A 15836-nucleotide genomic window follows, 5' to 3' on the forward strand; every position below is an offset into this window, starting at 1 on the left:
TAACAGAGGTTGCAGGTGGCATAAGTAGGATTCACACCCAGGACTGAAAGCCTATGCTTTTTATAATTTCTAATTATGGAGTCAGAATATAGCATATGGCATAGAAATCAAATGTTCAAACATTCTTGAACTTCAGCATCTGTGTTTTGATGTAGTTTGTCTCAAACAGGAGTTCTCACACTTCCAAGGGGTTTGTAATGTGCCAAAAGCATAAACATGGGGCATCACAGAAGGCTGACTGCAATTAATTCTAAGTGATTTAAAGTGCATGTACAGCTTTTATAAAAATTTTTAAAATAAAAAAATCAGAAGTTAACACTAAGACAAAAATCAGAAAGAACAAGTATCTCAGGGATATTGAGCACAATTTAGTAAATATTTATTCAGTGCCTACTGTATGCCAAGTGCACCACACTAGATGCAAGGGATACTAACAATAAGATATGGTCCCTTCTCTCAAGGAGCTTACCTTTCTACAACTCAGCACTTACCTCAAATATTCTAATAGCAAAATTCCACCACTCTTTTTAAATGTTAACACATGACACAGCATAATTACCAACCAGAGTTATAAAACAGAATATTAGAGCTAAAAGAAGCCTTTGATATGATTTGTCCAAGTCTCTCGTTTTATGGAAAACAAACAAACTGAAGGAATGGCCATTTATGCCTAGAACTCATGTGTTCAGATTTTAAGTTTGGTGCTTCTCCCATTTTCAGGGTTCTGCAAAATAATATTCAGTAGATTTTTTAAGTAACATTCAAACTCCTGTAACTTACCTATATAGTTGTTTCCTACTAGACAAGGACCTCATAATTATACCATATTAAAATTAGTGTATGCTCTGTTTACCCCATTCTAGCCTTTGTGATAAAACAGAGAGATCACAATCATTCAAGTGCCGGTGTCTGCTACTACTTCAGGTGTGTTCAGTATTCAAGATGGCAAGAATGTTATGTGCTGCCCAGCGTCTGCCTGCCTGGGCCTCTCTCCGCCCACACTTCTCACAATGTTCCTAAAGTGCTGGGGTGGGGGTGTGGGGCACCTAGCTACTTAGGTACAAACCCTGCCACTGACCAGAAGGAAACCCAAGTAGAAGTTGAAGCAGTACTATTTTCCTAGCTGGCAAACATATAACCTACTATTTCAACCATGCATATACTCTAAGGTGCCATAATGTGCCAGGCACTACATTGGATTCTAAGGATATATATGAAAAAGTCTGTCCATCAGGAGCGATTTGGAAACTATGAAACAATGTTAATTACATTCTCAGTAATATTAGATGCAGCACTAACACTTGGGCCTGGAAGGTCTCCAAAAAAGACTTCAGAGACCAAATTAAGAATGGTGCTGGGGAATGGGCAGAAAGATTAAAGTCCCCCCCATAAAAAGGGGGTGCCTGGGTGGCTCAGTCATTAAGCGTCTGCCTTCAGCTCAGGTCATGGTCCCAGGGTCCTGGGATCGAGCCCCACATCAGGCTTCCTGCTCCGCGGGAAGCCTGCTTTTCCCTCTCCCACTCCCCCTGCTTGTGTTCCTTCTCTCGCTGTCTCTCTGTCAAATAAATAAATAAAATCTTTAAAAAAAAAAAAAATTAAAGTCCCACAGGTAAAAAGAGAAAGCCACATTCATTTGATCTAAAAGACCAAAAGTATGAAGGAGAGGCTATAGGCCTCCAGAAAGGCGTTGGCTAGAACAGGGAATGGACCACTAGTGTTCACAAGAACACCAGTGAGGGGCATCAAGTATTTTAAATGCTGGTTGTCCAACTTAAAGATTCCCCCAAGTTTAAGGTAAATACAAGGGACCATATTCTGTCACCACTGTAGCCAATCCTGTGGTAGACTGGGCAGTTTGAAAAGTTCCTCTGAACATAATTGTTTTTGATACCCTAGCAGTAAGTCTACTTTTTAAAACCAAAAATGCTCCATTTCTCCCTGTACAACCAATAATGTTTTGACTTTTCACCAAATTTACATGTCCAATTACAGACAAATGAAAGACAGTAAAGACATCTCTTACAATGCTTCTTAAAACAGATTTTTTTAATTTCCTTTAATACATTGTGGATTCCATCAAATATAACCATTTAGGATTGTTACTACCTCTACTAGTATAGACAAATTTATAGAAATTATTTTGAATGTACCATGTCTACTTCAATTAGCATAATTTTATTTAAGCAATTAAGGTTGTCTGTGTTACCAGTGTTGACATTTTCAGGAATTTATGGTATACTTTATGGGATGAGCTTGACAATGAAATCTCACTTTCAGCCCTGTTCTGACTTCACTAGCAGGTGGCCCTGAGCAAGCCAACTTATCAGAACCTTGGGTCCATGTCCATAAAATAAAGACACTACAACCTGTCCTACCTACATCACAGGGTTCCTGTATATATGAAAAAATTTTTGGCAACTATAAAGTACTATAAAATGACAATTACAGATGTCAGTGAGGTTAACCACCAAAATAATATTTCAGCTTCATGCCTATACCCAAAAACTTTTAAACAAAACAGCTTAAAGTGTCATTAAACAAATGAAGACTGTATGACCCACACTATGTTCCTACTCTACTGAGTCTAATCTTTGGAAGAACTTAATTCATTTTAGGGGAAAAAAATCTGAGTTAAGATATTTATTAGTGTTTATACAAACAAGCGGTAACCACTAATTCAAAAATAGGAGGGTTTTTCCTCAATAAGAGTACATTCTTTAATAGGACTCTATTTGAATAAGAATTCCATACAAATAGAATATATACTTAACACAAGAAAGCAAGGAAAGATTTTACATTACACAGAACAGACATTCAGTTGGTTCAATCATGGGTGAATTACCCTTCCAACCAAATACTTATTTTTTATATTTATTACAAATATTGCAGTCCAGTATATGCCAACAATCACACAGTTTTAACATTTAGTAGCATGAAGCACACTTAACTGTTTCCAAAGGGATATGTGATGTAGTCTTCATTTCACAGGGCTAGAAGTGATTGAATTACTGTCTGCTCTTTAATGTTTCAACTAACCTGTGAAGAGAAAATCAACAGTTTCATAACATTAACTTCAAACTTTCAGGTATAGAGCATGATCATTTATGGTAAGTTTTATACTGAAAGTGGATTCCAAAGCACTTTAAATGATGAAGGCTAAGACAGTTACACTGAAGAATGATGTTATGGACCCAATTTCCATGAAAGCCTTTTAGCTTTCACTTTTGTCTATGCTCTGAATGAATAATCAGAAAGACCAAATATCTTCTTTCCAGGCTGTAACTACTGCAGCATGGCCAGATGTAGATAACTCAGAGGTGAAAACTAGCCTCAGTCCTCATGAAGCTTAAAATCTAATGAGTAGATGCACTAATCAATTACAGGACAGTGTAACTACTGTATCACTGGTCTGTGACAAGGACATCCAACTATGTGTGTGGAAAGGCAGTGGGCATGGAGACATGCAAGGGAAGGTTCTTGAGAAGAAGACAGTCTTAACCTAAGTCCTGAAGGATAAGGAATGGAGGATGTGGTGAGGAAGGGAAAAGTTAAAAAAAAATGAGAGAAGACTGGCTTATCTAACTATAATCAGGTAGGTGTGACTGAAATAACAGCTAATGCATATGAAGACCAGTGGAAGAAAAGGCTGGAGGAACTTAATAAGCTGCTAAGTAATCTGAATTTCATCCTTAAGACTAAGAGGAAATCACACGTGTGCAAACAGCTGCATGCAAGAACAAATGCACAAATGGTTTCTGGAAATATACTTAACCATTCCATTGCCTCATCAAGGCCAGTGCCTTTGGTTGCTGAAGTTTTGAATATTTGCCATTTTCGGTCCTTCAATGCAGGTAACCCAAGTGAATTTGCCATCTCTGAGGGAGTCATGGCCTGTTCCATGTCCTGCTTATTTGCAAACACCACTAAAATGGCTTTTCTCAGTTCTTCTTCCTAAATAAAATAGAAGGTATTTAATTTTCTCTAATCAATTTGCTTCCTTGAGTTTAGAAAGAAATGCCAACAAATACATTATTTTAAAAGTATATTCCCTAATTATGAATCTATAATGTTCATTATAAATCATTTGAAATTATAGAAAAGTATGAAGAAAAAAGCTTCGTCCATAATCCTACCTCCCAAATGATCACTCTTAACATTCTGGGTATTTTCTACTGCTTTGTAATTCAGATACTTAAAGTTCATTAATAAATACATTTATACATCTGAGATCACATTTACATACAGTTCTATACCCTGCTCTAAAAAATAAACATTAAATCATGGATATTTTCCCAATCAAAATTTTCAAAAAAAATTTAATGGTTAAATATACTCTATACTATGAATGCATGCACCATAAACTATGTAACTGTTCTCCAGTATTAGACACTTACTAGATTCTTTTTACTTGACTATTATAGAAACTCAAGGGACACAGTCATTACACAGAAATCTTTGTGTGAATCTCTATTTCCTTAATAAATTCTCTAAAAATAGAATCAAAGTATGAACTTTTTTGGGGTTCTTGTTATATATACATTAATAAACCGCTTCCCAGAAAGGTTATAACACTTTAAACTCCACCAACAGTGTATGACAGTACTGTTCTTCAATGCAGCAGTCTTGGAAGAATTAGAAATTACATATTTTTCCAAACATAATGCAAATGTTATCAGCAATAGAGTTTTCTCATGTGCACTGTAAGTTCATGCCTTTTGCTCAGTTTTCTATTTATTTGCAAAGGGTCTTGATATGATTAAAAACACTAATCTTTAGGGTGCCTGGGTGGCTCAGTTGGTTAAGTGACTGCCTTCGGCTCAGGTCATGATCCTGGAGTCCCAGGATTGAGTCCCGCGTTGGGCTCCCTGCTCAGCAGGGAGTCTGCTTCTCCCTCTGACCCTCTTCCCTCTCGTGCTCTCTCTTATTCTCTCTCAAATAAATAAAATCTTTAAAAACAAAACAAAACAAAACAAAAAAAACACTAATCTTTAGTCACTGGTTGTAAAACTATGTCCTAGTTCCCTGTTTTACGCTACTTTGTATTTGTAGGGTTTTTGTTTGTATTAATATAATTAAATCTATCTTTTCTTTTGTAATTCCTTCCAATCCTTTGATTTAGAAAGACCTTCCCTATCCAGAAATGTTAGCCATATTCACTTACATATTCTTGGAGTTAACAATTTCTATTTTTTACATTTAATTCTTTACTCCAGGAAGAATTTATTTTTGTGTACAAAAATGGGATAACTTACAGTGGTTTTGTCTGTAAGTTTGAATGTAATAGAGAACAGACCTGATCATATGCTACATGTAACTTTATATATTTATTGACTGAATCAATTAAAAATTACTTCCTAAAGAATAAATACAATTTTTAGTTCTTTCTCATACAATTATACAAGTCAAATCCTAATATCACAAAGAACAATCCAGCACAACTCAAAAACTATAAACTGAAGCTAATAACGCATTTCTTTAACGCAGTACTTTTAGTGACAAAAATCTATACCATTTGAATTACATCTAACTAAAGGTTTATTTTAAAAAATTCATTACACTGAAAGCAATTAAACTGTCCCTTAAAATTCCTTATACTTGAATTTGGACTGAGAAGCTCTTATGATAAATATGATGCTATGTTGTGAAGAAAATTAAGCAAAAGTTTAAAACTATTAGGTCTGCAATTTTTAACTCAGAAGCCATTAAGAAGTCAGTAGTCAAATCAGAAGTCCAAAGTATTCCAAAAATGTTTCTACCTAGGTAATTAAATGGCCTAGAAAACTTTTATTTAAGCATTCAATGATCGGCTAATTCAGAATCATTGTTCTGGTGGGAAAAGGGAACTTACTCATCTAATTTTCTCAAGCAAAGGTAATTTCATTATTACTTAAATTAACCATAAGTACATTTGAAAAGCTTATTTAACAACTGGAGATTTTTTTAAACTTTTGATTATTTAATGCATCCTCTGAATTTAGTTAGCCAATAAATTATCTTCATTGACTACAATGTTTTGAGATTTTAAATAAGTGTTGTACACTGTTCCACACATCAGGAATATTAGGGTAAACTCAAAGAACTTACATTTTAGGGTGGGAGACATATATAAGCAAACCAATATATTTTAAAATAATGGAAAGAAACAGTAAGTGGTACAAAAAATAAGGTAGAATAAGGTGTTAGAAAATAACTGAGGCTCCTCTCTGAGGCAGAAACAGGAGATAAAACATGCCAAGAAGGTAGCCATGCAAAGATCTGGAGGAAGAGCATTACAAGCAGAAAGATGAGGAGGTGCAAAAAGCCCTAAGCCACATGATCAGTGTACAAGCTTAGTGTATCCAAAGAACAGAAAGGTCAGTATGGCTAAAGGACTGTAAACACAGGGAAGAATAAAGAATGAAAAAGCTGGAAGAGATAGATAAACAAGGGCCAGAGGTGTGCCAGAAAGCCAAAAATTCTAAAACAAACAAATAGGCTTTCTTATTATTTATACCCTTATCTGCTTCCATAAACTAACTTATACAACTAGAAATAAATTTTATAAAAAAGCACTTCACAGGAGTAACTTAAAATAGTTCCTCAGTTTATAAAGAGTTCAGCTCTGAGCTTCCTAGAAATCAAGAAATCTAGTTTAAAGGAAGTTACATGGCTGGATTTGATTTTTTTGTCTTTTTGTCTCCTTCTCTCTTCCCAACAGAATTTCTGGAATAGGAAATAATTTGTATAAAAGAAAATTATACTAATGACAAGGGGGGAAAAATCCCTACTTTCAATTATTCCTACATGTAGTAACAATGAAAACTAGCAAACAAACGTAAAAGATTTCCCCACATTTGAATAAAGTTTTCTTACCTCCAACATGGCAACTAACTCTGATTTGGAAATGCCAATTCGGTCTCGGTCACAACTGTCTACTACATAAATGACTGCATCTGTGTTTGAATAATAACATCTCCAGTATGGCCTAAAGAACATTCAGAAAGGGAGAATATATTATTATTTGAAAGAAAAAGAACCTGCTATGTTAATTTATATGCTAGGACTTGGCAATAATGGGGAGTGGGGGGTTTACATGCCAAGCTTGCCACCCCCCCCATGTTAGAATCAATGCCATGATTCATTGCTTCTGATGGTATGTATCATATCCTTCAGATGTAATGGCGGTGGAATATAAACATTAAATCACAGGATCAAGAAGTTTCAAAATGAGTTCAGACTTTAGGCTAAGAGAGAACTTTATAATCAATCTATAAAATCACTAACTGTACTGAGATAAAGTTATACACGGACCTTACTGTTAACATCTAATAAATCTCTAACTAGGAACTCCTTAAGGAATGGATTCTTAAAAAAACTTTTAATATGATTTTATATAGCAGACATTAAATTGATTACTGAAGACCTCATGAAGTAGAAATGGCTAAAATTAGAGAGGGACTCAAAAGCACTTCAAAAAATAAAACAAGTTAAAAGGCAGCAGGATGTTTGGAGAATGCACTACTTATGTTTTAAGATGGTAGGTACCATAGTGAGCAATACTGACAGTAACCAAACATTCACAGTTGCCATGCCAAGCACAGAATGCTGGGCAGGAGACCTAAGGAGACCTAAGTTCTAGAGGGCATCTATGTTCACATTAGCCCTAAATGGTGGACTGAAAGTTATTTTTATAAAATCCAAAACAGTCTGTTTCACAAAGCGACAAGAACTAAATGGAAGACCCTTTTCAGTTGAAAACTACTGAAGTAGATCTTGAGATTTTATGAAAAAATTTGTCATTAAGGAGATATCTGAAGAGCCGGCTTCCTTAAATTTTATTTTAATTCAGTTGAGAGAATAAGCAGTTTTACCTCATTTTAAACTAAATGGCTTCCATTTAAATTACAAAAGAAAACATATTTGGTTTATTGCTCTTAACCTTAAAAGGGCCAATAAATGTTCAATACTACAAAGTAATCTGGTCTCTGTACCATACCTGATACTTGTCTGTCCTCCTAAATCCCAGACTTGGAATTTAAGGTTCTTGTATGTTACCGTCTCAACATTAAATCCAATAGCTAGAAGATAAATCACAATCAGTAGTATACGTAGACTAATGCATTCTACCTTCAAAGTATCCAATCCAATTTTAGCAATTAATGAATTACTACTGAATCACATTATTGGTTAAAATATTATTCCATTTAAGACAAAACAGTTGCTGTGCTATACACACGCACACCATCAATTAGCAAGTTCAGCACCACTTTCAGGTTATATAAGAATCCCCAATCACCTCTGCAAATATAGAATTTTTAGCTCAATAGAAATCCTATGTTAACTCCCTGTACAATACAATCCAGGCATACAAGTGTTTAGAAGGTTATGTTTAGAAAGAACAGCCGTAGATATATTACAAAAAATGGAATTTTGATAGGCAGCAAGTAAACAGGGAACAAAACCAAGAAAGCCCAAATTCTAAACTTTAGTGGGTAAGGATTCAGCAATAGCTATATACCACTTTATGGAAACTGGGTTCTCTAAGTGTGGCAATCTCACAGACCCTCTGCAGACTTCCTCAAGAGCTCATTTGTAATAAGGTCATGGCTGGATGGTCAAAGGGGAGATGTCCCATCTCTCTTCCCTGACATCCTTTTTAGGTGGAGCTCTAGCATCACACAGCTGAGGCACAATACTATTTTCATTGAAAAGAATCTAAGGGAGGATAGAGAGGATACTGAAAAAACTGATTACTAAGATTTTAGAAGCTTAAAAAAATCAAAGTAAAAAACGACATAGCTATAACTGGACAATTAATTTTTGTTTTAAATTTAAGTCTATATTGGTAAATGATGCTAATGAGTATATGGTAAGCATTCCCTATCACAACTAAAAAACAGCTATAATAAACCTGAGTGAAAAATTAAAAAGCAAGTTCATGATGTCGCCCTTAGAATTAAGTAGGAGTGTAATCACCATCTTTACCTCAATTACAAACACTGTTTATACGCACAGGACAAGAGTATGCTGTAAAGTGTATTCACTGAAATGCAATCCACTGGGCTGTGTGCGCTGCAGGGGACAAGACTTAACCATAATAGAGATGGGTGATTTTGAGAAGTAAAAACCAAGGGAACTGAAATTTTTTGAAGGTGGCACAAAGAAATAACAGAAGCCACAGGGTTTAAAAAGTTCTTTCGGGGCACCCGGGTGGCTCAGTCGTTAAGCGTCTGCCTTCAGCTCGGGTCGTGAGGAGCCCCGCATCGGGGTCCCTGCTCCGCAGGAGGCCTGCTTCTCCCTCCCCCACTCTCCCTGCTTGTGTTCCCTCTCTGGCTGTGTCTCTCTCTCTGTCAAATAAATAAATAAATAAAATATTTTTAAAAAAAAAAGTTCTTCTTTCATGAAACCTAGACTTTTTTTTTTTAATCTGGAAGTTTAAATACTACTAAATATAGAAATACCTTGCGTGACAGAGTGATTTTAGAGGCATAATTTAATACTCTTGAGCAAACTCTACAAACTCTTAAACTTAGTTTAAATATATTAATCTTCTCTAAGTAAATTCACGTCAACAAATTTAAAAAGTATAAATAACAGTATTCTCATGTAGTCAAACAGGACTGTTTAAGAATATCCTTCTAAAATATCAACAACTGATTTAAAGTTGAGGTATTTCTTCTCTTGATACTTTTAGGCAACCAGATTAATTCAAGAGTCAGTCTCTTCCCCTCAGTTCTTTACAAGCAATCAACAGAATTACTTAAGAGAAACAAATCTTAATTAAAATAGTAACAAACAGAGGGGGGAAAAAAAGCACATCAGATGCAGTAATACCACTTAACACCTATATAATTCTTTAAACAGGTTTACAAAGTATTTTATGTACTTCATTTATTTCCCCCTTAAAGTCAGTGGGTATTATCTTCATTTTATCAATAAAGATACTGGCTCTCAATGAGATTAAGTGGCTTAACTCTAGCCAACTTTAAAAACAGCAAAACCCAGCCATGCACAGGGGTTTACAAATTGCCTCTACATTTATAAAAAATAATGTTATCAATATTATGTCCACACTAGAAGTTTACAAACCTTACTATATTAAAATTACATTAGATAATTACTTAATCAGAAATAAAGTTACATTAGATAGAAAACAAAAACCCCTACAATTAGTTTATCATACCAACACTTACTAGGAATAGTAGTAACGACTTCTCCAACCTGTAATCTGTATAAAATTGTAGTTTTTCCTGCTCCATCTAATCCCAAAATTAAAATCCTCATTTCCCGGGTTCCAAACAGACTGGAAAAAATACTTGAGAAAAAGCCACCTGAAAAAATAATAAAAAAATGCATTCAAAATCATTTTGTGAACTAAGTCCACAAAACATTTAATCTTGCCCTTTGAAAGCTATACCAAATTAAATAATACTGTAATATTCTCCTCAACTCTTAGGTGCATAACTTTGCTCCCAAGGGTATATATTAACCAACTTCAAACAAGTAATTAGTGATTGTCACCATGTCCTAGATACTGTGTCAGGAAGGCACAAGAAGATATATTCCAGAATGAGAAACAAGAACCACTGTCCTCATGGAGCTCACTTTTTTTTTAAATAAAAATTTTTTTAAAAGATTTTCTTTCTTTGAGAGAAAAAGAGAGAGCAAGAGCACAAGCAGGGGGAGCAGCAGAGGGAGAGGGAAAGGAGCCTGATGCAGAGGGATGCAGGGCTTGATCCCAGGAACCTTAGATCATAACCTGAGCCAAAGGCAGCTGCTTAACCTCCTGAGCCACCCAGGCACTCCCTGGAGCTCACTTTCTAATCATGAGAATATAGATACCTTAGCATGATCTCACAACCCCTAAACACCAAGGGACAAATCAGAATGACAGTGGGACAATGAGGTTCTCACATGTGAAAAGCAATTATTATCACTGTACACCAGCATCATAGCTACTTTCAATCACTGAGATTTCTCTGTAAGCAATATAACTTGCAAAAGAAATTGAGACACAGAAGCCCAAAATAACAAAACCTATTTTTGAGAGAAAACTCATTTAAAAAAATAATAAAGCTACATTCACTGTTTCATGAAATAGTTCCAGGAAGTTTCTTGTACATAAGGTAATGTGTAGTATAAAAGCACTTGTGAACAGAGTGGTGATTATCAGAATCACCACTGGTGACTGAATGATAGAATGGTGGTTATCAGATGCTTGGGGAGTGGGGGAAATGGGAGAGATGTCAGTCAAGGGTACTAACTTTCCTTATAAAATGAGTAAGTTCTGGAGACCCAATGAACAGCACGGTAACTACAGTAAACCAATGTACTGTACACTTGAAATATGCTAAGAGAGTAGATCTGAAAGTGTTCTTACCAAACACACAAAAAAGCTAATGTAAAGTGATAGATGTGTTAATTAGCTTGATTGTGGTAATCATTTCACAATGTGTATCAAAACATCACATTGTATCCCTTAAATATATGCAGTTTTGTCATTCATACCTCAAGAAACCTGGAAAAATATTAAAATTAAAAAATTAACTTTTGTCTCAGCAGGGCCTCCTGGTAACAGATTAAGGCATTGATTCATTTGGATTGCACTTAAAGAAGAAATCCCTAAGAGTAGGGGAGGTGGTGATTTAGTCTTTATTACTCTTTTTACAACAAAAGAAAGGGTTTTGTTTTTGTTTTAAGAGAGCGAGCCCGCTCACAAATATAGTGGAAGGCAGAGGGAGAGGGAGAGAGAATTCCAAGCGGGCTCCACACCCAGCACAGAGCCAACACAGGGCTGGATATCTCCACCCTGAGATCATGACCTGAGCCGAAATCAAGAATGGGAGGCTCAACCAATTGAGCCATCCAGGCACCACAGAAGCTTTTTTAAAATACATTTTTTCCTTAATGATTACCAGAAAAAAGCACTTTGGCCCTTCCCCACCAAAAGCCATTAGAGAAGGTTAAAAGAAAGTTACATTAACAATAAAAAACAAAACAAAACAGTTGACAACTGAAGTGATGTCACATGCAATACATGGTTATCTGACAAAGAAATGGCACAATTAAGAGACGCAAATTTGGAAAAATGAAAACACCATGGTCCAGAGAACCCTGGTAAAGTGTAACAGAAGGTGTGTAACTTGACAAAATCCTTTCTACCTTTTACACCTTAAAAACAACAACAACAACAACAACAAAAACTGGGGCACCTGGCTGGCTCAGTCTGTAGAGGATGCGACTCTTAATCTTGCAGCTATAAATCTGAGCCCCACCTTGAGTGTAGAGATTACTTAAAAATAAAATCTTTAAGGAAAAAAAAAACCTGAAGGGAGGTATGGAAAAAGACAGGAAAGCACTTATGATCCAGGACAAGAAGTAAATCCCCTGGAAAATGGTAGAGGAATTAAAATAATCCAAAGAATTTGCATCATTTGGACAGTTGTAAACCAGTTTAAAAATGTGCACCTTCATTTGGGTTCCAGCGGGGAGGGAAGCTAGCTTGTGCTTGTGATGACAATGTAGTGCCCTCAATTAGCACTCCAATATCGATATTAAAATTTCACTCACTGACCAGTAATGACCAGTACCCTCCCCATTTCCTTCTCCACCTTACTCCATCATCTACATGAAAAGCTACAGATAAGCAGGCAAATACCAAGCTGGCTATAAAACACTGTGAGCAACAATTCTTTTTGGATTTTTTAAATTGACGCAATCCCAGGGGCCAGGAAGAGAGAATCAAGCTTCCACTGTGGGGTCAGATCTCATCTTTCACGCAAGAAACCTCAGCGCACCTGCGATTGACAAATTGCCAAGCTTCTAAAGGCCAACTCTGCCCCCCAAGTCGAGCTGGGTCTGACCAGGTGAGGGAAAAGTTCATGGTCGGGGGAAGGGGCTCAGGGCCGGGTTCCCAGGCCGCAGCGCTCTCCGGGCCCGCGCTACCCCCACCCCCTTACCCTTCTGGGGTGAAAGGAACAAGAGTGAGGGCAGGGGCAAAAGCTCGAGGCAGGGTCCACCCCCACAGGTGAACAGCCAAGGTAAGTTAAGTCCTCAGCGACCCGCCCCCGAAAAGCTGGCTACTGTGGGCTTCCCAGGCCGGGCCCTCTCCTCCTCCTGACCCCAGCCGTCGGCCGCAGCCCCTCCAATGCTCCCGGGAGCCCTTCTCGGATCCCTCACCCATGATGAACCGCCTGTCCGCCCTTATCGGTGGTGAGAGACAGGCCCCCGGACTTGACAGCGACTCCTATTCGAGCCTCGGCGCCGCCACCTCTGCTCGCCTTGGCCTACAGCTCCGGCTCCGGCTCTCTGGCGAATCCCTGGAAGGTCCGGTCGGCCAGCAACTTCCACGTCGGATTCCCGGCGGGGGCGGGAGCGACGGGCCGCGGCGACTACGCGCCAGGAACGGCGACCTGAGCGTCCGCGTCGTCACTTTCAACGAAACTTCCCGGCCCACTGGGTGGAAGCCAGAGGATAAAAATATTCAAGGACCCCAAATCTCTCTTGCTTCTGTTTTCTTGTACTGAAAGGGCTTCCAAAATAGAGAAATTCGAATTTTCATTTTAAATTCTGACACCCAACAGTGGCGAATCTGCCAACCAAGAATTCGAGTCGGGCCTCGATGCTGTAGCCTGACTGGACGGCGGCTCAGGGTGCAGCGTCGTGGAAGTTGCAGGTCCTAAAGCGCCGTGCGTGGGCGACGCACTTTTCCCTGGGTGCTTTCTCCCGCACGGAAATAGGACTACGTAATAATAATAGGAACAGCCCCGCGCGGCCAATGCTAATCAACCTTACACCTGAGGCCGCTAACTGGAGGTTTTTGGAGTCGCAGTGGCCTGTAGGGTCAGCGTTAGAGCCCTTCACCCCTTTCTTCCACTTAACTGACCACCTTTCTGGGATAGGCAGTATAGAGGAACTGGTTCAGCTCACAAGGACTGAGGACCTGTTCCCTCAAGGGGCGTCGAGAGTATTGCCGGTCTTGAGAGGAAATTGTATTGGGAGGAAGGAAGAGATACTTGGAGGATGGGAAGAAGGGATTCTCCTAGACTCTAATCTTTCTAAGGTTGAGCGTGCGTGTCTTAAAAATTCGTAAAGGTACATAGAAAAGTAAACCTATCCCTAGCCCCCAACCCCACAGTTCTTCATAGAAGTCACCTTTGTAAACTCTTAGGCCTCCTTCCAAATATAATTTTTGCATATTATGTTTTTATTTAGAGATGTTCATCCATTTAACAGTTTATGGACTGTTTTGTTTTTTACTTCAATTTTCAGACCTTTCCAGCTGCCTAGGCATTGAACTAGATTTGCCTGTTGCTCTCGCCTCCCTTCCCCACTTCTAAATCATAAATTCACAGAAATTTTTCTCGCAAGGAAAAGTTTGGTTTTATTTGTTTTTATTTTATTAATTTATTATTTATTATTTATTTATTTATTTATGGAGAGAGTTGAGTGACTCTTTAAACAGCTGGACCTTTACATTGTCCCAGCTGTTGGACTTAAGTGGGCTGAGAGTCCACTGACCTTTTTCACCCGTTCTTCATACACCTGCAGTCCATATCTTCGCCAAAATTAGCTACTGCCACTTGGCAAATCTTAACCATTGCCACTTCAAATTTTGTCCATGTCAGAAAATACAAATTCCCTTTAAGGGAGAACTAAAAGGAAAGATACGCTGTAAAGTTCATATTTGCACTGCATATTCTGAACCAAATAAACAAATGAAACCTATGTGAGGACGCAGTGTAAACTGAAGTGCTATATACAGATTAAAAAGCATTGTTAATACTATCAGGTGGCATTTCAGCCTTTCATAATGTGTATTAAGCACCTAATTACAAGTCACTATGGAAACTGTAATAAAAAACAAATAAAACTCTTTAGGCGATTTGATCAAAACTTTATTTTTCTTTAAAGATGTATTTATTCATGGAGGGCGGGGAGCAGAGGGAGAGACTCTTCACACTCCTCGCTAAGGACAGGGCTGGATCTCAGGGCCCATGAGATCATGACCTGAGCCAAACCGGGTCAGACGCTTAACGACTGAGCCATCCAGGTGCCCTGAAACACTGTATTTTTAAATTTTACCCATTTAACTCTTTGCTTTGTCTGTTAAGATTTGATCTCATTTCCTGGTTGCATCAAAAATTCTTCTCCATTCTCAGAAACCTTTGATCTAAAGAAAAATCCCCAAATATTAAGATATTACCTTTAAATTTTTTTCTAATGTAGATTCAGGACAACTAAAATAACTTTCCTGACCACTTACTATGTTCAAGGCCCTATGCTATGCCTATTAAATATGCTATGCCTACTCTCAAGGGTTCACTCATTAACCCAAGGGTGTTTAAGACAGAAAATTTAAATGGTTTCATAAAATGCTGAGACATTTATAAAAGCAAAACCATAAACTGCTTAGAGAAACTTAGCTAATCTTTATTGGTGATAACATCGCATCTCTACCTTCTCCTCCCTTCTCTCAATCTCAATTCATAAGACTAGAGCAGTTCCTACTTTAATGGGAACATAGTTTTCAATGTGTAAAGGAAAATTTAAGGTTGTGAAAAGTAAGATAACAAAACTTCCACTTCCTGTATCTTTTCTGATACTAAAGACAGTCATTACCTAGGAAAGATACTTATCTTTAGGGCAATATCATTTTTTTAAAATGTAGTCATTAATATTGGCCTGGTATTACAGTTACTGCTCACGAAAAAGAGATACTTGAGGAAACAGAATTACAGTGGCATGCTAGAATTAAAACTAAATATTTAGATTGTAAGTCTGTGGAATTTTATTATTCAGACAAGCACATAGAATTGACCTCACCTTTCAAGTCTTTGCGCAAATGTCATTCTATT

The 15836-nt window shown here is 37.5% G+C and overlaps 1 protein-coding gene across 1 annotated transcript; it reads right to left on the reverse strand.

Annotated features, from left to right (window-relative positions):
- Positions 1-2019: 2019 nt before the first annotated feature.
- ARL1 (ARF like GTPase 1) lies at positions 2020-13380 on the reverse strand. The gene is made up of 6 exons (XM_028121623.2): positions 13159-13380; positions 10173-10310; positions 7976-8057; positions 6853-6964; positions 3773-3951; positions 2020-3036 (listed from the first exon to the last, which is right to left on the reverse strand). Exons 1-6 carry the CDS (start codon positions 13160-13162, stop codon positions 3006-3008), a joined length of 546 nt encoding a protein of 181 aa, XP_027977424.1. The 5' UTR covers positions 13163-13380; the 3' UTR covers positions 2020-3005.
- Between the last annotated feature and the right edge of the window lie 2456 nt (positions 13381-15836).

Source organism: Eumetopias jubatus, unplaced genomic scaffold (genome assembly GCF_037043125.1).
Source record: "Eumetopias jubatus isolate StellerSeaLion01/CBP00866 unplaced genomic scaffold, mEumJub1_p1.0 scaffold_8, whole genome shotgun sequence".
In the NCBI taxonomy this organism is placed as follows: Eukaryota; Metazoa; Chordata; class Mammalia; order Carnivora; family Otariidae; genus Eumetopias; species Eumetopias jubatus.